The 23,976-nt window shown below is 49.7% G+C and overlaps 1 protein-coding gene across 1 annotated transcript; it reads right to left on the minus strand.

The window, feature by feature from the left end:
• Nucleotides 1-2,222: 2,222 nt before the first annotated feature.
• On the minus strand, nt 2,223-23,938 carry Ubac1 (UBA domain containing 1). Its single transcript, XM_070015034.1, has 10 exons — nt 23,723-23,938; nt 18,938-19,058; nt 17,047-17,120; nt 11,842-11,949; nt 10,498-10,600; nt 10,165-10,273; nt 9,417-9,639; nt 6,076-6,162; nt 5,286-5,424; nt 2,223-2,757 (listed from the first exon to the last, which is right to left on the minus strand). Exons 1-10 carry the CDS (start codon nt 23,858-23,860, stop codon nt 2,642-2,644), a joined length of 1,218 nt encoding a protein of 405 aa, XP_069871135.1. The 5' UTR covers nt 23,861-23,938; the 3' UTR covers nt 2,223-2,641.
• Nucleotides 23,939-23,976: the final 38 nt, after the last annotated feature.

The following is a 23,976-nucleotide window of genomic DNA, read 5'->3' on the forward strand; positions in this document are numbered from 1 at the left end:
AGCAAGAGGGACAGGCTGGCTGCCAGTGGGTATTCTTCCCAAGTGCTCACCTGTGTGAGGGGGACAGGTTACAGCAACCACCCTAGGCCTGTTCCGCTTCTCTCTGCCACGTGTTACTAAAAGACACGCAGAGATGCCTCCTGCCACCCGCAGTCCCCCCTGGGACCAAGTCCCTGCAGGTTTCCAGATGGAAGAGGCACTCTTCCACTGTGTTAAATGTCACATGAAATGTAATAGAATGCGTGGTTCTAGCCACCTCGGTGTGCAGCTCAGACATTTAAGTACAGCCATTTCCACAACTTTTCATCTTCCCAACTGGAACTGCTGCCATTAAACACCAAGTCCCAGTTCCCCCTCCCCCCACTGTCTCCTTCCCATCTGTGGTTTCTGTGCACTCCAGGAGTTTCCTGTAAGCACCTACAGGACTTGGCTGAGCCAGGCTCCTTCCCCTTAGCACGCTGAAGGTGCAGCATGCCGCGGTGGGTGTCATTGTCCTTCCTGCTTAAGGCTGCAGTGGACAGTGTATGGACGGAGCCTGTGTTGTTTATCCACCATCTGTCTCTGGGGTCCACCTTTGGAGTACTGGGTGTGCAAACAATCTTTTCCTTATCTACCCTGGAATGAGACTGCTGAGTCTCATCAAAGCTAGGCCTAGTGTTTTTATGAACTGCCCTACTAACACAGCTGTACCAGGAAACCAGTGCCAGCCAGGGAAGTAGGGGCACTGCCTGTCCTCAAGACTTCATCCATCTCCAGCCTACACAGGGCCCACAGTCCCTTGCTGCTGTCCACCCTCCTCCCCCATCCCATTCCATCCTCCCTGTCCACCCCTTCCATCCTGTTCTCTGCCTTTCCTGCCCTCTGGTACCCCTTCAGCCACCCAAGCAACTCTGCACCTCCCCTGACGCCCCATGACTCCCGATCCCAGTGAGGCACATGTGCACAACTAAGGAGAGCAGCCTCCACAGACAGTGCAATACTGCCAGGAAGGCTCAGGGGAGGCCTGCAGGCAGGTGCCCAGGACAGGTGCAATGAGCACCTGGGCTGTAGGTGTGCTTACAGCCAGCTTGGGGCACAGGTTATGTTCCTTTCCATGGTCACAGGACAAGTGCAAGGCAAATCAACCCGCATTGTTACTGGTCCGTGAGCTCAACTCCCAGCTCAAGTCTACATTCAGAATGATGAATCCCAGAGTGAGCCAGCCATTTCAGTCAACCTAAGATGCAACCTAGGCCCTAAACACCTGCCTGCTGAGATGCTCCACCTGGCCGTATGCCCAGGTGCCAGTCAAGTGCACGGGCAGCGGCAGAGAATCACCCTGCAAGCCCAGTGCAGCCACCACCAGGGGCGCAGCACCAGTGGGCTGACTCACCACTGTGGCTCCTCCCAGGTTACCAGAAGTCAGGATTGGGGAGGGGCTTGGTGTCCTACCACGTAGGAGCAGCTGGGGAAAAGCCACACTGGAAGGCCCAGCCAATGTGAGCAGGAAATCCATTCTCCCCAGAGATCCCATTTCCAAGGCCAGCTCATGCATACTTCTCAAGGCAAGCCACCACCCTGGTGGGCACAAATCTGGCCAGGGAAAAGCACACACCTGCAGCACCCCGGGCATCCCTGAGCACAGGAATGGCTCCCGTACTCCCCAAAACTGCTGCCTTAGAATTCCTCTACTACAGCTCTAATTCGAGGAGAACATTCTCTTCCACCCTAAAGTCCACCTTGTCTGAAAAAAAGCCCGGGCTGAGGCGGGCAGCAAGGTAGAGAATAGCTGGTTTCAGACCATTGGATAGAAATCTGTTTAGACAATATCTGACTTGGCTAAAACAGGTTCAGAGCTAGGTTCCATCCTGGCGCCCACATTCTCAGCCATGGCAGAAGTCCTAGAGCTTGACGCTTTAAAAAGTAATTATGAACAGAGTTCACAGAACAGAAAACTTGTCTTATCACTTGGGAAAACAGTGATACTTGAGAAGGTGGGAGAGGGAGAGGCGGCCAGAGCCGGAGGAGGCCGCAGTGCCCATCCCGCTAGCTGGGAACTGGGGAACAGAGATCTCATTCCCAAGGTATCACAGTCCCCAAAACCCATTTGAGACCTACCCACCACCGACGTGCACAAGATGGCCATGTGCTGAAGTGGCAAAACCTGCCCCAGGCAGCCTGGAGAACACCCACGTTCAAAGACATAGGCCATCCTCGCTGGCACTCAGTCACGTGAAGACAGGAAATAGGAAAAGGGTTTATTTATTAAAGAAGTCATCTGTGAATCACTCTGGTTAAATTAGCACACTTGACATAACACTTTGGATTGGAACATGCCTTCTTTCAAATATCAGGTAGGCTCCACAAGCAAACACCTAAGGGTCAATTCAAGTAGCATTTCAAGAGCCACCAGAGCACTGGGAAGGAGCGGTCGCCCATCCTCCCAGTGCAACAGCTACTTTCTGTAAACACAACACAAGCCAGGATGCGGCCTTACAAACCACCGGCGCAGAAGTTGGTGAGCATGGGGTCAGGGAGGAAGAGCCACAGCTCTGATCCAGGCGCAGGTACTAAGCGGCGTCTACACACGGTCCCCTCTGGCCCTCTGCCCCTTCCAGGGGGGCTGCTGAGGCTGCACAGCCAGGAGCCCCGGTGGGCACGCCTACGTGCGGTTTAGCGTCTGGAAGATTCTGGAGATCTGCAGCATGACTGGGCCTGTCTCTGGGTCATTCATCCACTGTGTGCTGTTAAGTGGGTTCTCCAACATGTCTTCAAATGCTGTGGGGAGGACAGTGAAGCTGAGCACCCGCATCACAGGACCTTCCCCTGAAAGGCCTCACAGTACAAGGAACCACTGCTGAGGGAGCTTTCGGCCAGAACAAACAGCACTCTCTGCCAAAGCAGAGGGTGGGCTCCACCTGGCAGGGTGGGGGGCTCCCTGGGGGCTCACCAAACCTCAACTCTGCAAAGCCATGTGGCAGCTGAAGCAGGACTGGAAACTCCCACCTCACTGGGCTCTGCTGGCTTACTCCTATAATCCAGCTACCCAGGAGGCTGAGATCCAAGTTTCACAACTCAGAGCCAACCTGGGCAGGAAAATCCTTGAGACTCTTATTGCTAATTAACCACCAAAAAGCTGAAAGTGGAGCTGTGGCTCAAGCGGAAGAACACTAGCCTCAAGCTTTTAAAAAACTAAGGACCAGCATCCAGGCCCTGAGTTCAAGTGCAGTACCAGCATAAAACAAAAATAAGTAACAAAGAAACAACTTTCTGTATAAAAAAATGAGTAGCAAGCCGTCCAGCCAAGGCCCCACTCTTGACAGGAGCTCTGCCTAGGACCAGGGAGTGGTGCCAGTCATCAGAGGCATCTCTCTTTGAGACTCCAATGCCTGCAGGCCTAGCCTTGGTATGCAGCCTGCAGAAAACCCCATCCATGGGCAGTGAGGGGTGGGATGAGAAGGCTCAGAGCAGCCACTGTCAGACAGGAAGAGAGAACCAGCCATGGCACAGCCACGGGCCTGATGCTTTACAGCCTATCAGAGAAACTGCTGAAAATGATTCTGTATAAGGCAGAACAAGAGACAGATTGTTTGGGGGGCTATGTAATGTGGCAAAATTCTACAGGAAAGCAAAGGAATGGTAGCTGCCACTCTGTGCCTGACGCGGCCAGGGCATGCAGTGGAGGGATGCTCAGAAGGACCCCAACAGTTGTCTTCTATGTTCACCCTCGGACTCCACATCCACAGAGCCAACCGAGGACTGAAAATCTCAGGAAAGACCAGCTATGGTGATGCATGCCTGTGCCCAGAGGCTGAAGTAGGAGGGTTTCAAGTTTGAGCCACACGCCTGTAATCCTACTGCTTAGGAGGCTGAGATGTGAGGATCACAGTTTGAAGCCAGCCTGGGCAGGAAAGTCCATGAGATTCTTATCTCCAGTTAACCACCAAAAAGCTGGAGGGCGCTGTGACTCAACTAGTAGAGGTCTAGCCTTGAGCAAAAAAGCTCAGAGCCATTGCCAGACCCTGAGTTCAAGTCCCAGAACTAAAAAAAAAAAAAAAAAAAAAAAAAGGTTGAGCTAGGCTTGGCTAACATAACAAAGGCATCTACAAAACAAGACAAAATAGGTCAAGGTAGAAAATATGTATCTATCTATAGATAGGCAGCACACATGGGAAGCACAGAAACAGTGGACAAAGAATAAACTGATACAGCAGTGATACTCACTAGACACTGTTGGAAATGAACTATACAACTTGGGGGGGGGCCAAGAGGGGGAAAACTGGGAGAAAACAAGGGAGGTACCCCCTTCTGTTCCAAAAGAAATGTACTCGTTACCTGACTTATGTAACTATAACCCCTCTGTATACCACCTTTACAATAAAATTCTAAAAACCACACCCACACACACGTAGACTTCTTTCTTGTCATCAGTCCCTAACTAATACCAAATAACAACTATTTATATGCATTTAACATTATACTGGGGATCCTAAGTAACCCAGAGATCCCTGAAAGCACACGGGAGGATGAAGCTGGGCCATAGGCACAAACTTCGCTATTTTTATAAGACACTTGAGCATCTGGATTCTGGTACCCACAGAGCAGCCTGAAACCAAACCCCATGGATACTGAGGGATGATTACACTGTTTTTTAAGCTGATGATACATGCATGGCTATTAGTTTTTAATCATTCTTTTAGTTATAAACATTAAATATTTTTGTACATTACTATATATTATAATTAACAATTATCAAGAAAGTCCCTTATGGGCTGGGAATGTGGCTCAGTGGTAGAACGCTTGCCTAGCATGCATAAAGCCCTGGGTTCAATTCCTCAGTACCACATACACAAAAAAAAGCCAAAAGTGGCGTTGTGGCTCAAGTAATAGAATGCTAGCCTTGAGCAAAAAGAAGCTCAGGGACAATGCCTAGATGGAGTTCAAGGCTCAGGACTGGCAAAAAAAATAATAATAAGGTCCTTACATATAATAAGTGAAAGTCAAAAACACTCCCTCTCCTTACACCGTCACTGGTTCCCTCGGGAGCCTATCCCACCAGGGGTGCGGCCTGACTCCCAGACCTTCAGTGGCTTAGGGTCCCTGAGGGAGCCCGCCCACCCACACAGACATGGCTCAGTGGCATCTGGGCTATGGCAGGAGCCTTCCACGTGTGCTTGGCCCAGCTGGCTTGTGCAGGGATATCCGTGAGAGCCCCTCCCCCGCCGCTCTGACTCAGCACCAGGGCCTGGCTCAGCGGCCTCCGGGCTGTGTCTCCCGCACTGGCCGGGGCAGCACAGCACACATACCTAGCAGGGTCTTGGGGTTGGTCAGTCCCAGCTGCACCACAGGATTGTCCAGGATGGCCTGGAACAATGGGCTGTTGGGGTCGATGCCCTGGTCAAGCTCCTCAGGGGATGGCTTCCGGTCCCCCAGCAGCCACTCGCACTGCAAGCCCAAGAACAGGAGAGTGGCCGTGAGCCCCAAGGCACCCCGCCCCTTCTAAGGCTTGCATGCAGAAAGCCTGACTGGCATCGGCAACCCCAGCTGCACCGGACGCCATGCGCGCCGGGCAGGGAGAAGTAAGTACTGTGTACTTTCTTGGCAGACCTGACCTGGGCAGTTAATTAGTCACTGCTACATCCCTGGTCACAAGTCCAACAGGGCCCCAACCCCCAGGTTGGTAGGAAACCCTCACTGCCTGAATTCCTCCAAAGCCAATGAGCCTGGAAAGCCTAGACAGAACTCTTCAGCTCTCTCACCTGAGCCTCAACTCCATCCACATGTGGAGGAGTCGCAGCTCCCCCCGCTCCCAACCCCCAGAGCCTTCCAGGGGCAGAGCGCCTCTCAGCAGCAGGCATGTGCTCCTAGCACAGCACTCAAGATGAAGCCTGTTTCGTAAATGAACTGACTACGCATTCACGTGTAGGACACTGGTTTGCAATGGTATTTTCCCAGTGGGCAGTCTTTGAAGCATCTGCTGCAGCAACGCCCTTCACAACAGCACCACCGACAGCACATGGAGCCCCACATACGATCACAGGCCACGTGTGCAGGTGAGGCAGACACCTAGGCACAGGCTGCCTGCCTGGTACTCACAGCAGCATTCTGCTGGTTATTGTTCACTCGGAGGGCGTCTATCACTTCCTTCTCATCGAATCCCATCTCCATCAGGGAAATGACAGCCTGGAAGGGAACCAGATATCCGGTTAACACCACAGCACAGGACACAGCAGCCCACAGGGAGCTGCTTTAGTACAGCACCATGGCAGGTGTGTGGAGGTCCTGGAGAATTTTCCACCTCGAGGTTTTCTCATTACAGCACATCAGGTTCCAAGCCCTTGAGTCCTCCTGGCACAGGGCCGGGGTGCTGCCAAGGACGCCCTGTTGGGGGGCAGGAGCAGGAACCTCAAGCCACGACACAGCTGACCAGCCAACCTGAGACGATCCAGGCTTGTCCCCATGAGCTGAGGTGGCCACACTGTCCTCAACAGCCATGTGTGAACTCACCCCAAAGCATTCCAAACAGGAAAGACAGCCAAGAGACTGGGAGAAAATCTTTGCCAGCAATACATCTGACAAAGGCCAAATACCCAAAATATACAACCCCCCCAAAAACTAACAAATCAGTAAATAGGCAAAAGAGCTAAAAAGAGACTTCTCAAAAGAAGAATGGTAATAAGACATGAGGAAATGCTCAACATCTCTGGCCATAAAGAAAATGCAAATCAAAATGACTTTGAGATTCCAACTCACCCCAGTTAAATTAGACATCAAGATTTTGAACAACAAATGTTGACAAGGATGTGGGGGGAAAAGGAACCCTACTGCACTGTCGGTAGGAATATAAACTACTGTAACTTACTCTGCAGGGAGGTTTCAAGATTACTCAAAAAACGAAACACAGAACTTCCTTATGAGCCAGTCATTCCACACGTGGCATCTAACCCAGAGCGCCACAAGCCAGGACACTAAGGACACTTGCACATCATGCTCACTCATGCTCACTGCTGCTCTATTCACAAGCGCCAAGTTATGGAGACAGCCCAGATGCCCTTCAATAGATATCAATGAAATGTGGTCTATGTACAATGGAATTTTACTCATCACTAGAAAGAATAAGATCATGTCATTTGCAGGAAAATGGATGGACTTAGAACAAATCATGTTACATAAGGTAAGCCAAGCCCATGTGCAAAAGCCAGATCTAAAACAGCAACTGGACATGATAACCTATAAAGGACTCTAGGCATTCACATACAAACAGTCAGACTAAAGGCTACCCTTAGAAGAGGAACCCAAAGATGTAACTCCTCTGAACATTTGAAATACTATTCACGGAAATGAGTTCCAGGAAATGGAAACATGGGGTTTTTGTTGTTGTTGGTGGTGGTGGTGGTATTTGTTTTTGTCTTTTTAGTGGGGGCAAAGGAGGGACGCAGAAAAGGAGAGAAGGGTGAACAAATGCAATCATGTTATTCAGTAGACACTGGAAAATGAGCTATGTAACTTGTGGATAGCAATGGCAGGGGAGGGGAAGATCGGGGGAAAGCAAAGTGGTGACATTGTCCAAAAAAGAAATGTACGCATTACCTGACTTACAAAATGGTGACTCCTCTAAATAATACCTTGGTGTGTGTGTGTGTGTGTATATATATATATATATATATATATATATATATATATATATATATATATATATATACACACAGATGTATAAAAAAGCTGGGCATTAGTGGCTCAAGCCTAGCTACTCAGTCAGACCAGGCAGGAAATTCCATGAGACTCTCATCTCCAACTAATCACAGAAAAAGCCAGAAGTGGTGCTGTGGCTCAAGTGGTAGAGTGCTAGCTAGCCTTGAGCAAAAGGAGCTCAAGAACAGCACCCAAGCCCAGAGTTCAAGCCCTAGGAGAAAGAAAGAGAAAGAGGGAAAGAGGGAGAGAGGAGAGAGAGAGAGAAAGGAAGGAGGGAAGGAGGAAGGGAGGGAAAGGAAGGGGAAGAAAAAATGAAAAAAAAAAAAAAAAACAGCAAATCAGGCTGGGAATGTGGCTTAGTGGTACAGTGCTTGCCTGGCATTCATGATGCCCTGGGTTCAGTTCCTTTCCTGTACCACATAAGCAGAAAAAGCCAGAAAGTGGTGCTGTGGCTCAAGTGGTAGAGTGCTAGTCTTGAGCAAAAGCAGTTCAGAGATGGAGCCCAGGCCCTGAGTTCAAGCCCAGAACTGGGAAAACAACAAAAAAAAGCAAATGAATTTTAATTTTTTTAAATCAGTCCTAGAGCTTGAACTCAGAGCCTGGGTGCTATCCCTGGCCCTTTCTTGCTCAAGGCTAGTGCTCTACCACTTGAGCCACTGCTCTACTTCTAGCTTTTTGGTGGTGAATTGGAGATAGAGGCTCATGGACTTTCCTGCCGGGCTGGCATCCAGCAGTGATCCTCAGATTTCAGCCTCTTGAGTAGCTAAGATTATAGGTGTGAACAACCAGCACCTGGTTAAAAAAAAAAAAAAAAAAACTAACTTTTAAATGTACCAATTAATTCATAAGGAAGGGAGAATGGAAGGAATAGAAGAAGGAATAGAAACTGCCTAGTGAGTGTGTGGAGGAGGCGGCCCTGGGGAAAGGGGGAGGTGTCATGGGGACCTGCGGGGTGGGGCCTTCGATACAGCCCCTGGCCAAGGGAGGCAGTAGGAGTCATGCTTAAAGCTAGGTCAAGACAAGCCTTGGTCTCTACAGCCCCTGCTACAGGTGTATGTGGGCTACGGCTACACTGGAACAGCCAACTAAATGCTGACACTGCTGGGAGCCTGCTCCACTCTACAGAGGCACACCAGGGTCACCTACATGGACACTGCGACCTGGCCACAGGGAGCCCCACGGAACCACAAACCCCACAGTCAGTACCCTACACAAAGATACCACACGAAGGAGCCGGAGAGCACACAGAACCAGAGTGAGCCCCAAGCCAACAGAGCTTCAATCTCAAGACAGTGTAACCTCAACCAGCACGTAAGAGTGAACATAGAACAGGAAGTGTGAAGGAATTCATGGGAAATGGCTGGGAGGAGAGGTCATACATGAGCGCTGGGTGGCGGCTAGCTGGCAGAGGGTAATGATGCCCCCAGACCACAGGTCCTTCCTCATCCACTGGCCAGCCAGCCCGACCCACACCCTTACTAGCCACCACCCGTGTGGTGCTCCTCCAGATTGCAGGACTTTCCCCCCTCAGCCCCAGGGCCACAGCAACAGATACAGCGAGCAGGGACATTGTCCATTGACCTCGAGGTTTTCCAGAGATGACACATGCTGATCGGCCATGGAGTAGAAGGAGCCACGTGGACTTGAGAGAGTATCAGCTCAGGAATGAAGCCTGGCCCCACTTGTCCATAAACTTCCACCCCAGCTTCCCAGCACACAGTCACCCGCCAGGCCCCACAACGCACCCGAGCATCAGCCCGGAACTCCCTTTTCCTGCGAATCTTCTTGAAGATTTCTGTGAGCTCGTCCCGGGCCTCCTCCTCTATTGCACTAGCTCCAGCAGCAGCTTCAGGGGCAGCAGCCACAGTATCTGCCCCTGCGGGGGAAGACTGGCCAGGAAGAGGCGTATCGATAGCCGGGTCTTCTGCATGCTCAATCAACCACTCCATGGCCTGAGGTACTGACATGCTGAAACAGAAACAGAGGTTCTTCCCATCCGTCCACCCTGGATCTAAGAAGAGACAGAGTTCTGGGCCTGGAGACTAAGAAGAGACATTACAGATCTGTAGTTAGGCCTGGGCCTGCCCACCCTACGACTAAGAAGGGACATTACTATTCAGCAGATCCACCAGCAGTAGATGCGCTTGGAGATGGGAACCTCCATACAGCCCTTGCCTCAACCACCAAGGCACAGACTAAGACCGAATGCTCAAGGGGGTGGGGATCTAAGTCTGCAGCATAGAAGAACCTCCCCTGCTCTCCTGCATCCTTGCATCAGATCTGATCAAGGAACTAAAACCATGATCTCTACATGTAAAGTGCTTCTTTGAAAACAATCTATTAGAAATAACTCAGTCAAACAAAGGGTTTGGAGGGCAAGAGGTGACCCCAGAGTCTGTAAGAATGCAGAGAGGGAGGGAGGGAGGGAGGGAGGGAGGAAGAGAGGGAGGGAGGGAGGGAGGGAGGGAGGGAGGGCAGGTCAGCCCGACGCACTGGTTCAGCCTGAGGGCCTTTGAGGCTCTGCTCTCGGGGAAGCCCATCTCCGTGAGCTGTCGCAGGGCAGCCTCGTCCACTCGCTCCTCCTCATCTTCATCCAACATAGCTGCAGGTCAGAGAGGAGACCCTGCATGAAGGGGTGCCCAAGTCCAAGCCCCAGCCCTGTGTTACAGCCTCCTCTGTACACACCCCTGTGACTGTCTAAAACCTCAGCGGGATGGCACATCAACCACAAGCAGAAATGGAATCCTGTGAATCCCCCATTTTGATGCAAGGGCTTAAGGCAGTGGGCAAATAGACTCATGCCAGAAGTCAGGGCCTGGCTCATACCATTAGCCTTCTTAAACAATTCCACTGCGTCGGGGTTCAATGCTAACAACTTCTGTGCCACCTCAATGAGAGACACCAAGATTTTCCGGAGTTCTGTCTGGAACTGCAGTAAAACAAAGAAAGATCATTTGTCTGGATGTCCAGTGAACCTATGGAGACCCCCAATGCACCCCAGAGCCAGCACTCCTAGTCTGTGAGGTCAGACCCTGCGGTCTCCTTCAAGGCCGGCTGAGTGGGGTTAAGAGCTGGGGCGATGTGATTCTAAAGAGATGTAGTGATAAAAGCCCCACTCCTGCCTCCCTGAAGAAAGCTGGCAGCTCCACCACCTGGCTGGAAGCACAACAGGCAGCAACAGTGCATCACCCAAGCTAGAGAGTGGACGCTACAACCTAAGACCCTTCCCACACCCGTTCACAACTGTGTGGCGGTGCTGGAGCTGGGGGAACGGCTGCCTTTACACCACAAGTCTGTGCCTTTAAGACCCTGCCTAGGCTAGAGACATAGAGGCTAGGGAGAGGCACTGACGAGCCAGCTGCTACAGAGACTTACAATTCCTGATCAACATGGAACTCTCTAGAAAAGACCCCCCAGTTTTGTTCCTAAAGCTAAGGCTCACAGCAATGCCTGTATCAGTCCAGACCTGATGAGGCCAAAGGCCAGCCACTCTCCCCATCCCCCAGCGTCCACATCTTCCATTGCCCACGCAAGCATGGGGACACTTCCTCCTGTCCAACTAACTTGGGAGCTCTGGCTTCTTCTATGCCAAGCTAGGGCAAGCTCAGGCCCAAGTCTTCACATTTACCCAGGCGATCTGTCTCTGCAGTCTTCCTCAGGTATCTGACATGCTGGGGTTTTGGCTCTTGGTTTTTTGAGTGCAATACTAGGGCCTCACACTCACTAAGCTTTTTTCTCCCAGCTGGCTCTCTATCGCTTGAGCCATCCTTTAGCCTAGCTTCTTACTAATTGGAGATGGAGTCTTGCAGAATCTTCTGCCCAGACTGGCAATCCTCCAAGTCTCAGCCTCCTGGTCGCTAGGATTGTAGCCGAGTCACTGGCACCAGGCTTCTGGCATAATGTTTACTTTAAGTAATGCTAGATTTATGGAGCAGTTATAAGAGTAGTAGTGAGTTCCTGAACACCTTGCCCTGGCTTTTCCACCTTTTGTTTGTTTGTTCGAGGAAGGTCTCACTCTGCTGTGCAGATTAGACTCAATTCCCAGGATTCAAGCACTCCCCAGAGTGCTGGGACCACAGGCATGCAGCAGCCACTGCAAGGGCCCGAGCACTTCTGAAAGGCTTCTATCACCCCAGGCACTCAGCATGCCCTGCTCTGGCCAACACTCACATCTCTCATGGTAGTCTGGACTGCAGCTCGGTCTGTGCTGCAGGCAGGCAGGTTGGCTGTCGCCCGGAGGATGGCGTCTTTGTCCGGAGCCTTCTGCTCTTGTTTCTTCTGCACAGAAAGGGATGAGAGTTAGAAAGAAACACAGGAGCATAAGGAGCATGGCTACAAACCTGAACAAACATGGCCTAGCTGGGGAGAGAGCCCATCTCCTTCTACTCTATTAACTGTAGCTCAGCCTCTGAGAGCTGGGGGCTGGCACCGGAGTCCTGTGCACAGCTCAACAGCAGAAGCCCAGACAAGATGCATACCACACTAACCAGCTGATAGAATACAGTGCAGATCAACCCTGCAAGGCTGGGGTAGGACTGGGCACAAGAGGCCTTTGAGGACCCACAGGACCCTGCAGTGAAGTTTGAAGGCTAAATACAGATGTCTGTGCTTCTTCTGGAGCCTCCCTGATCAAGAGCAAAGGCTAAGGAAGACATGCGGAGAACAACACAGGAGAGGAAACTGGAAGGACAGAAGGCACACACAGAGGGGTCAGAAGTGGTGCAGGTTAATGTCAACCATCTGACAGGGATAGAACCTGGTGGGAGAAGGAAGGCCACACCAACTCCCGGAGCCAGAGAATTAGTGCCACCAAAGATGGCTCTAGGAGTGATATTCCTCCAGCACTGGGCATCCTGACGCACGCCTGGATGCAGTGGGGCTCACCCATTTTCCTGGCAACTACAGGAAGCCTAGAAGTAGGTGGATCATGACTCAAGCAGGTGCCCAGACAGGAAGCAAGAACCTATCCTAAAAATAACCAGTGAGAAACAGAGTTAGATATATGGTTCAGTGGTGGAGCACCAGCCTCGTAAGCCCAAAGTCCTGAATTCAAACTCCAGGACTACCAAGAAAAGTAAATTCCTAAAATTCAAACATTTGAATCTTCAGAGTCACAGAAGACACAGCAATAGGGAAAACCTGTACCAGGGGTACTATGAAATTCTAGGACATGTCCATGCATACACAGGTAAGGCCCACAGGAGGAAGGGAAAGGGAAAAGAGGGAATCTCGTAGACTGTCAACCTATGGCCAGGAAGTGGAAGACCTAAAGACACCCCTCTTCCATATCAAAGGAAGCCAGCTCCACCAGACCAAGTGCAGGAGTTAATCCTGAGTATCTACTTGACTAGTCCCAGGGGACTGGTAGAGCACAATCTGAGTACATCTGTGAGGATCCCGAGGACTCTGACCACTGGTGGAGTAAAGCTCTCAACAGACTACGAGGAGGTGGCAGATATGGACAGTGGGGTCTGCTAGAAAGGCACCCTGAAGGGGGCAACTAGGTCCCAGTCCCTTCCCATTGCTCCTCTTTCTTTCTGGCTGCTGTAAGGTGTGCCATGGTCGCCAACATGTCATTCTCCCAGGATGGTTCTGCACTGTCATTAATCTAAAAACAGAATCAGTGAGCCACAGACTCAATCTTCTGAAACCATGAGACAAAATATGCCCATTACCCTTAGAATTTCTTTCACAGTAACAAAAGATATGTCCAAGGAACAAGTACAAATACACCCAGGGAGCAAAGCAGAGAGAGACATTCGATTAGATTCTGCATGGCTTCATAAACCCCTTCCCGGCAGTCCCCCTGCACACTACCAGGGGTAGTGTGGGGTGGGAAGGTTCTGCCTTGAGGTTCAGTTTTATCACATGGCACACTGACTGCAGGAAAGCACATGATGTACGCTGGCCCTGATCGGATTGCTCAAGTCCTCACAAGGGACAGAGCTCCTTCCAACGGGAGCCAACCCTGCGAGGTTCTGCTGCTGCTGTGAATGCTGTGAAGATGAAAAGGCAGGCCCGCAGGGCTGAGTGAGCCTGGGAACCGACCCTTTCACACCTCCAGAAAGGGACTCAGCCCTTAGAGAGTCTGACTTCAACTCAACACCCTCAGCAAAGACCAGCTGACCCTGCTGACCTAACCAATGGTGAGCTAAGAAATGAGAAATACAAAGTGGGAGAAGGGGTGGGTTAGGAGCGATGAATGGCAATGCTGTCAGACACCTTGTACTCATATACTATTCTGTAGAATGGGAACGTCTTTGTACACTACTTAAAGATATAGTAATAATAAATGTTAAAGAAAAAAGAAAAGAGAAATACTTTTGTCATTTTTGTTTTATTTTGGTTTTGTTTTCTTATAGGATAGGTTCACACTGCACACCAGTTAAGTACTGGATCACTAAGCCACATCCCCAGCCCTGGTGAGTGCTATTTTAAGAAGATGAAGTTTGTGGTAATCCAATAGGTAGCAACAGGAAACCTACATATGATTCTAACTCAAGAGAAAGAAAGGCAGGAAGACGTGACTGCAGGGGCAAGAGGCAGATGCAGGGCCAGGGTGCCTAGAGGTACACCTTTAAGAAAAAGCAAATGAGGGCCTGAGAGGGCAATGCATACCTATATCCCATCTACTTGGGAGGCAAAGAAGGCAGATCATAGTTCAAGGCCAGTCGAGGTGAAAGTTAACAAGAATCTAATTCTACCAACAAACTGGCAGGGTGATACACATTTGTAATTCCAGCTATCTGGAAAACAGTAAACAAGAGGTCAAAGCAGGCCCCTAGCAGAAAGCTGGAGACCGCTATCCAAAAAATAACTAAAGTGCCTGGTGCTGGTAGCTCACGCCTGTCATCCTAGCTACTCAGAAAGCTGAGATAATGAGGATCCTGGCTCAAACCCAGACTGGGCAGGAAAGTCTGTGAGACGCTTATCTCCAATTAATCACTAGAAAACCGGAAGTGGTGTTGTGGCTCAAAGAAGTAGAGCATTATCCTTGAGCTGAAGAGCTCATGGACAGTGCCCAGGCCCAGACTTCCAAGTCTCACGACTGACAATAAATAAATAAGTTAATTAATTAATAAAGCACAAAGGGCTGAAAGCATGATTCAAGTGGTAGAGTACCTACCTAGCAAGATCAAGGGTCTGAGTTCAAACCCAGACCACCCAAAAGAAAAAAGGAAAGGCAACTGGCAGACAACCTAAAACACATGAGCACATTTTCAGTCTTTATCAACTCCATCAAAGATGATTTTTAAAAATGAGTAATGAACCCCTAAGAAAACTGAAAGGTTAACTCCAGAAACAATACAGTTGTATTAAAAGACAATCTTTGTGGCTCACACCTATAATCCTAGCTGCTCAGGAGGCTAAGATCTAGGAAGTGTGACTCAAAACCAGTGTGGGCAGGAAAGTCCATGAGACTCTTTTTTTTTTTTTTTAATTTTGACATGCAGGTGAATTTACTTAATAGCATCATACTTCAGTAAACGATGTCTTAGTTTTGATGAACAGACCTTGCCAGGGTTAATATATTAACATTTAGAAGCCCTGAAATCACGTGAGGGACATATGAAGACTGCCCTGCATTTGAAACTTTCCTGTAAAACAAAATTGATTCCGGAATAAAGAAAAAAATCCAGCACCATGAGACTCTTAACTATAAAAAAAGCTGGAGGTAGAACTGTGGCTGAAGTGGTAGAGCACTAGCCTTGAGCACAAAAGCTGAGGTACACAGCCCAGAGACAGTACCCAGACCATGAGTTGAAGCCCAAGGACCAGCACATAAAAGTTAGAATGATCGTTTTTACAAAATATGACTCGAGTATGATAAGAAAACTACTGATTTCTATTTAAAATTCTGTAGTATTGAGCTAGACACCTGGGCCACTTGAGTACCTAACAAGAAGGACCTGGGATGGATGGAAGGAAGGAAGGAAAGGGAGGAGGGAGGAACAAGAAGAAGAAAAAGAAATCTGTAGCATTATTTGAAATTTTAATATTATCTTGATTTAGACAAAATAATTCATGTCAAGCACAGTGGCTCATGCCTGTAATCCTACCTATTCAAGAAGCAGATCACCATTCAAGCCTAGACATAAAGATCAAAAGACCTTCACATCAACCAAAAAAAGGCTGAGCATAGTGGTTCATATCTGTCATCCCAGCTACATGGGAAGCATGGTCAAGGAGGCTTACTGTCCAGTCAAGCCTGGGCCAAATTTGAGACTCTGTTTAAAAAAAAAAAAAGCTAAAACAAAAAGGCCTGGTTTTTGTGGCTCAAGTAGTAGAGCGCTTGCCTAGCATGCACAAGTCCTGGGTTCACTCCCTAGTACCAAAAAAATATTGAGTGGTGGGTGGCTCTACTGCATCCCCTGTACCACCAGGCTGCAGGGCTGTGGTCTGTTTGAACCAGTTAATATACAAGAGGAATACACAGGGTCAGAACTGCAACTTAAGAATCATGATCAACCTGCAGCAAGCCCCAAAAATGCCTGCCTGGTCACCAGCCCAGATCTGTCTGCTGAAGATGAGCATGTGGAGCCCGGAGTGGCTGAGATAGGAGGCCCTGAGCCCAGGACACGTCTCTATCTGTGGTTCCAGACAAGATACTGCGGCAGCTGCTCAGGTGGACACGGTGGCTCTTTTGCTGAGGTGAGCACTCTCCTGGCATTTCATAGCACAAGTAGGAAATAAGGAAAAACTGTTCAATGAAGATGACTGCCTGTCCAAACAGGGCCTTGCCCTGTTCTAGGGCACAGACAAAAGGTCCATCCATAGGACATACACCACCTGAGAGAAGTATCCAAAAAATAAGCCTGGGGGCCAGCCACCAAATAACAACTACTCCCTCTTCCTAAGCCAGCTCCTTCATAGGGAAGCAGAGCACAAACAGGCCTTATTCACACAAACTACAGGATGTCCAATTCTGCCCTGCAAAACCCACTCAGGGCAGGCAAACCCAGCCTGGGTGTGGTGCAAAGCTGTGTGCTGCCCTCTCTCTGTGCATGCCACTCCTTATTCTGAGTGTAGGCCTTTGGCAACTTCCTGCACACTTCTGGTCAGATGGATTTGCTGGTAGAGGATAGAGAGGACAGAGAGGACAGAGAATGTATAGATAAGCTGGACAGCAGCACAGGAGTTAAGCCTTCATCCTCATCTGCATCCAACACCACAGAGCTAGTTACCAACAAAGAATGAGGACAGAGAAACATGCCCAGCCACCACTGAGCACCCCTTACAGAGTAAGCATTCCAGCAGGAAGCAGGTGCTTATGCCACTCTGTTGAATCTCTAGTTCACAGAATGCCTCTGCATAATCTCAAGTACAGGAAACTTCTACCAAGAAAGACCTCCAGTTAGAAACTTCCAAACTTACCTTTTCTTCTGCTGAGACATCAGCCATCTTAGGAAGTGGAGAGGGAGCACGCTTTTTGATCAACAACAGAACATCTAGGAAAAAAATAGGATTTATGTCTATCGAGCCAGTTACCATTTCATAGTCATAAATAAGATACAGGAGCCAGGCTCCAGTGGCTCACACCTGTAATCCTAGCTACTAAGGAGGTTGATATCTGAGGATTGCAGTTCAAATTCAGCCCAGGTAAGAAAGTCCTTGAGACTTTTTTTTTTTTTTTGGGGGGGGGGGTCCGGTCATGGGGCCTGAACTCTGGGCCTGGGCACTGTCCCTCAGCTCTTCAGCTTAAGGCTAGTGCTCTACCACTTAGCCATAGCACCACTTCCGGCTTTTTTTCTTTTTGCATATGTGGTGCTGAGGAATCGAACCCAGGGCCTCATGCATGCAAGGCACTTTCCCAGCCCAGTCCTTGAGACTTTTATCTCCAATAAACTACTCACAAAAAGCCAAAAATGCCACTGTGACCCAAATGGTAGAGCACTAGCCTCAAGTGGTAGAGCACTAGCTTAGCTTAGGGACAGTACCCAGGCCCAGAGTTCAAGCCCCAGAACACAAAAAATAAAAATAAATAAATAAATAAATAACTACAGGGTGCTAGATATCCTGAGGATAGAAACACAGGGGATCCCTCTGCCCCCCCCCCAACCAAGCACACCCATCCTTTCCCAGACTTTGCACTATCTATATAACCCTGGCTGGTAAAAGGCTCAGGCCTAGGGACACTGACCCAGGAGGTAGGCCCAGCTCAGCTCTGATGACACCAAAAACTAGAGGAAATCTTGTAAAACTGTTCTCACTTCTATGGGCTCATTCTTGAAAGTCTATGAGACTGGAAAGTTTGGACTTAATCCTCAAAGCAAACAGCCTGAGTGTGGTTAGTTCATAATTCACTGTGGCAGGTTGCCTCCTATCCAGTTTGAGTCTGATGGCACTGTGAAAGCCTATGAGCAAAAAGTACTACCAGTGTGTGCCAGATTTCAAGTCATTATCTCACTGGAATAAATAAATAGAAAATAGAGTATTTCTTCTGTTTGCCTACACACACAAAACTATATGGTGAAGTAGATATATATAATAAACACATCTCTCTAGCCAGGCACCAGTGGCTCACCCTTGTAATCCCACCTACTCAGGAGGCTAAGATCATGGTTCAAAGCCAGCCTGGGCAGGAAAGTCCATGAGACTCTTATCTCCAATTAACCACTAGAAAATTAGAAGTGGTTTAAGCCCCACAACTGACCCCCCCCCAAAAAAAATCTGTCTAGCTGGGCACAGTGATTTTACACCTGTAATCATAGCTTTTCAAAAGGCTGAGATCTGAGGATTTCATTTCAAAGCCAGCTTAGGCAGCAGTGAGTGATACTCATCTCCACTAAACTACCCAAAAAGCCAGAAGTACAGTTGTGGCTCAAGTGGCAGAGCACTTGCCCTGAGCAAAAAGAGCTCAGAAACAGACCCTATATCCTAGTTCAAGCCCCAGGACTGGCACCAAAAAAAAAGAAAGAAAAGAAAAAAGAAAGAAGGAAAGAATGTAGCAAAGACATCTCTAATATGCCTGAAATCACCACATTTCCAACCCAAAAATAAAACCTGAAGAAGCTCCAGAAAATGATTTTGCTTTGAAACAGAATTAAAAATAAAGCTTGCATTTGACTTCTCAGATGTTTCTGCTTGCTCAATTTTGGTTCCTGCTATTTTTCACAAATACTCCATGACATGCACATTTTTTAACTAAGGGAAAAAATGAAACTGGAGTTAATCTGCACTCTTGTTCATTCCACCTTAGACCTAGCCCTGGGCCAGCCAGAGCTCCCAGGTGATGGATACCACCTGGCCCCCGACACCACCTTACCTTTGTCTTGGACGTTTTCTTCCAGGATTGTTTTGGTATCGTTCAGCACCCTCTCTGAAGCAGCATGTATTAATTTATGATGAGTTACATTTTTGGGGTCTTCTAAACTCCCATGAGCACACTGGGAGAAAAAATCCAAAAAACACATTTCTAATTAAAAAATAAGTCTTGAGGGACATGGCTCAAGTGCATCATAAGCATCTTAGTCTAATCCCATGTATCAACACAAAGCCGGAAAAACAGAAAAGTCTTAATACTAGCAACACTAGAATGACTGATTTTCCTCACTACGGAAGATGTTCAATCATAAAAGGCTCAAAGGATCCCCACTGATGACAGAAGCCAAGTGAAACGTAAACAGGCGCGATCCCCTGAGGCCCTTGCAGTCACCCCAGCCGATTCCTGAAACGGGTGATTCACAGCTTGGACAAATGACCCATACACAAAGTAATGGTAACCCTAATTGCTTCTTGAGTCTGGAAAAACTAAAAAGCAATTTTGAGATGAAAATAGGCCCACTGCTCCTGATAACACAAAGATCTGGGCATGTTAGCTGTGCCCTTGTTCTGTCTTGCACAGACAGTTTGTTGTACACTTGTTCTTTCTTGCATACTTTGCTGCGCTCTTAGGCTTTCTTGAACAGCTTATTGTGCTCCTGTTCTTTCTTGCAGTTTGTTGTGTACGTGTTCTTTCTTGCAGACACTGTGTTAGAGTTCTGTTCTTGTTCTTTCTTGCAGTTTGTTGTGCTCTTGTTCTTTCTTGCAGACACTGTGTTTGTTGTGCTCTTGTTCTTTCTTGCACCAACAGTTTGTTGTGCACTTGTTGTTGCACCAACACTGTTTGTTGTGTACTTGTTTCTTGCAGTCACTGTTGTGCTCTTGTTCTTTGTTTTTTTGTTGTTGCTTTTTTTTTTTGCCGGTCATGGGGCCTGGGCGCTGTCCCTCAGCTCTTCAGCTCAAGGCTAGCGCTCTACCACTTGAGCCACAGCACCACTTCTGGCTTTTTTCTGTTTATGTGGTGCTGAGGAATCGAACCCAGGGCCTCATGCATGCAAGGCAAGTGCTCTACCTTCCCAGCCCTCTGGTTCTTTCTTGCACAGACACTGTTTTGCACTTGTTCTGTCTTGCAGTTTATTGTACACTTGTTCTTTCTTGCACAGACACTGTTATACTCTTGCTTTTTCTTGTACAGTGTTAGGTGTGCACTTGTCCTTTCTTGCACAGACACTATTAGTTGTGCACTTGTCCTTTCTTGCACAGACACATGAAAGGAAGTGAGGGGCAGTACAGCAAGAAGAGTGATAATCATCCCAGAGATAAGGAGTTGGCACCTACCACTGAGCCCTGCAGTTTGCACAAGAGCCTGTGACTAGCCTCACATTCAATAGGCCTGCATGCTCACATATAGACCCAAAGACAGAGTTGTGTAAATCCCTAAGGCCCTGGAAAGCTGTAACAACCCATCTGTAGTCGTGGGGAGAATGGCCACACAGGCACCCCACAGCCATCCCAGACTATAAGTGACTTGAGATGCCACCTCAATTGATATTGACTTCAAACTCCAAGAGGGACAGGCAGACACTTGTAAGACCCCTTCCCATCCAGTAATCAACATCAGCAATCTCAGAACAAATTGCTGGGCCCTGGCAGACACTGCTCATCCTTTCAGCCAGGATCCAGAAAACAATTCATGGCCACCCAGAATCTAGACACACCTGTCTTTGGATTACAGAAGATCTGCTGCTTCAGACAGTGCCTACCTACCACCTCTCCAACTGCCAAGTGCATGAAGGCCAAGCAAGACCATCATTCACCTATGCTGGCGCCACGCAGTGAAGACGGGCACACTCCAACTCCTGTAGGATCAGGCGCCAAGATTGTGCACTTCACCACTGTCTATCAGCACCATGCAGTCACTCACACCCCATGAACCACACATCACTCCAGACAACAGTGCCATCTAATCAGCTGTGGCTCCTCCCCACAAGTCAGAACCCTGGAGGGGGGGGTGTGGTGGATCACAGATGCTTCTTAGCCTGCGCTACTTAGATCAGAGGCACTGACGATATCTACTCTGGGACTCCCTGGGTCGATGGCCGAGGATACATGAAAGGTAAAGAGAAGAAGCCCAAGAAGCCAGGCAAGACAGCTCACTGGTGCTTCCACACCATAGTAGGGCAGGCACAGCCAGGCTGGAGGCGGCTGGGCACCAGGCCAGGTCATACAACCCAGGGCATGGGGCATGGGCCCTGGGGCATTCACAGTTGGTGGGCAGCTGTGCCAACCCCCACTAAACTTCATAGAGGGGGACTTAAGACACCTTGCAAACCCAACTGCTGGCCAGAAAAAAGAAACAACCCATTAATCTCACATTTGAAATTGTTTTGAAAAAGGATCATGAAGGGGCTAGGAATGTGGCTCAGCAGTAGAATGCTCGCCTAACATGCATGAAGCCCTGGGTTCAAGTCCTTAGCACCACACAAACAGAAAAAGTCAGAAGAGGCACTGTGGCTCAAGTGGTAGAGTGCTAGCCTATAGCAAAAGAAGCTCAGGGACAGAGCCCAGACCCTGAGTTCAAGCCCCAGGACTGACAAAAAAAAAAAAAAAAAAAAGGATCATGAAGGTTTCAGGAGTCAACACACAAACTGGCAAGGAGCATACAAGGGGTAATCTATCCAACAGTAAGCTAGCTTCTTCCCATTGGGACACAGCAGAGCACTCCAAAACTCCCCTAGAACTTGGCCAAGGCTTTGTGTCAGAGGTATTAGGTGTGACTCTTTACAATTTCTAAAACTCTCGACTAATTCTAGACAATTAGAACCCAGCCTATGAAGCAATTTTCCAAAAACAATCATCACCTCGGTTCCCCAAACCCTGGTTCTACACCACACTCCACGATGCCAATACTGTCTTTGCTGCACGCTGAGATGTGCAGGCCAGCGCTGAGGCAGGGCGTCCCCAGCCCCCCCTGCATCCCATGTCCCCACATGTCTCAGAGGAATGCGGGCTCTACTCACTCCAGGTACTGCTGTCACTTGACGATGATGGTAGCTGAAGCTTAATAGAGCTTAGGAAACTTCAGCAGCCATGTGTGGAGTTTTGTGCTCTGTTCTAGCACCTTCCACCCAGAGAAACCCTATGTTGCCATGCTGTAATCTCAGCATGTGGGAAGTGGAAATTCCAGGCCAGTGCAGACTACATTATGAGGGCCAGGCAGGCCAGCCATGGTTACATAGTGAAACCCTGTTTCAAAAGTAACAACAAGCTGGGTGCTGGTGACTCACAACTGTAATCCTAGCTACTCAGGAGGTTGGGGATCATGGTTCAAAGCCACCTAGGGCAGAAAAGTCTGTGAGACTGTTATCTCCAACTAGCCACCCAAAAAGAAGTGATGTGGCTAAAGAGATAGAGCACTAGCGTTGAGCAAAAAAGCCAAGGGACAGTGCCCAGGCCTGGAGTTCAAGCCCCAATACCAACATGCCTGCACATACATACAAAATGAACCTCCTGCCCTGAGCACAGAGCCTCTTTGGGGCTAAGACCTGGAGATTACTCCTGTCCAGTGTGTTCCAGAAGGGCTTGGAACCGCAGTCCTGCCATGCCTGCCTCTGACAGAGACTGAGTCCACAGCCTGTGCTCCAAGGGTGTGAAAACACTCTTTGAAGGAAGGTGTGAATCACCTGTAATACTACTTACTTAGGATGTGGGAAGCATAGTTCAACAACAACGTGAGGAGCCTGGGTACAAAAGCCCTCAAGACTCCATCTGCAACTAACGGGCAAAATTCAGGCTGAAGTTGTGACTGAGGTGGGTACAACTTCTACCATGCTGCCATGACCAAAAGAGCTGAGCAAAAAGCCCAAGGCCCTGAAACCAACCAAGTACACACTCTCTCTCTCTCTCTCTCTCTCTCTCTCTCTCTCTCTCTCTCTCTCTCTCTCTCTCTCTCTCTCTCTCTCTCTCTCTCCTCTCTCTCTCTCTCTCTCTCTCTCTCTCTCGCTCTCTCCAAGCAATAACTGGAAGTTTACCCTCAGCAGACACAATCGTGACACAAACTACCTAGCAGACATATACGGAAAATGTAAAATGTAGCCTTCCACACAAGGCCCTACTAAAAAGTGGTGACTGCCTGCATCTCAATCGGACAGTAACACTCATGTCAAGCAAGTACAGTGCTTCCGTGGGTCACCAGGGCCAGAGAGGTGGGCACAGCTCACCTAACTGGAGGCCGAGGCAGAGAGCCTGCCTCTAAGAGTTAGTGGACTAAGGAGCACATAAGTAACTTCAATGTTCCTCTCGGTGGGGACCCTGGCCGTGGGGCCTGGGCTTCCCAACTAATTAACCTTCCCCCACTCCTACGCGAAAAGCTTGGCGTCGGTACAGTGCCACTATTTTAAGTGACTCCAGCCACAGGAGACAGCTCGGAGCAGCTGGCTGGCGGGGAAGGAAGGGGCCAGGAACTGCTTCAGTTCGCGGTTGGGAAAAACCAAAGCCTGGCCCAACAGCAAGCCGGCACCCGCGCGGACGCCGGGCCCAGCCCCGCGGCCTCTCCCTCTCCCGCCTCGGTTTCCCCGTCCGCGCCCCGCCTTTCCCAAGGAGTAGCAGAAATGAAAAGGAAGGGCTGGGCTTGCCGGGGCCGGTGTGCGGGGCGGGCGGGCGGGCGTTCAGAGAGAAGGCGAGGCACCGTCCCAGACCCGGACGGGGGAAACCGCGGCTGGCCGGCGGCCCCGGGCGGCCGAGGCCCGGGACCTGGGGCCGGACGGGGGCCGCGGGCCGCGGGCCTTACGTGCTTGAGGCAGCGCTCCTTGAGCGCCTCCACCGCCGTGTCCTCGGTCGCCTCCTCCAGCCACTCCGAGCCGTCGGCCGCGCAGACGCGCAGACGCAGCACCGGGCCCGCGAAGATCTTCTCCTCCTGCACGAACATCGCGCCGCCGCCGGGGCCTGCGCCGGCCGCCGCCGAGCCCGTGAAGGTCACCGGGGCGGGCGGGCGGGCGGGCGGGGCGGGGGCGGGGCCGGGCCGGCGCGCGCTCCTGTGCTGGC

Source organism: Dipodomys merriami, unplaced genomic scaffold (genome assembly GCF_024711535.1).
Source record: "Dipodomys merriami isolate MVZ:Mamm:240054 unplaced genomic scaffold, mDipMer1.0.p SCAF_11, whole genome shotgun sequence".
NCBI classification, from domain to species: domain Eukaryota; kingdom Metazoa; phylum Chordata; class Mammalia; order Rodentia; family Heteromyidae; genus Dipodomys; species Dipodomys merriami.

Excerpts from the sequence above, each read along its gene's own strand:
- Ubac1 (XM_070015034.1), bottom strand. The coding sequence starts at position 23,860 with ATGTTCGTGCAGGAGGAGAAGATCTTCGCGGGCCCGGTGCTGCGTCTG. Across the intron at positions 17,121-18,937 it reads AGAAAACGTCCAAGACAAAG|ATGTTCTGTTGTTGATCAAA; the intron begins GTAAGGTGGTGT and ends TTTTTTTCCTAG. Across the intron at positions 5,425-6,075 it reads ATAACCAGCAGAATGCTGCT|TGCGAGTGGCTGCTGGGGGA; the intron begins GTGAGTACCAGG and ends TTGGGCTTGCAG.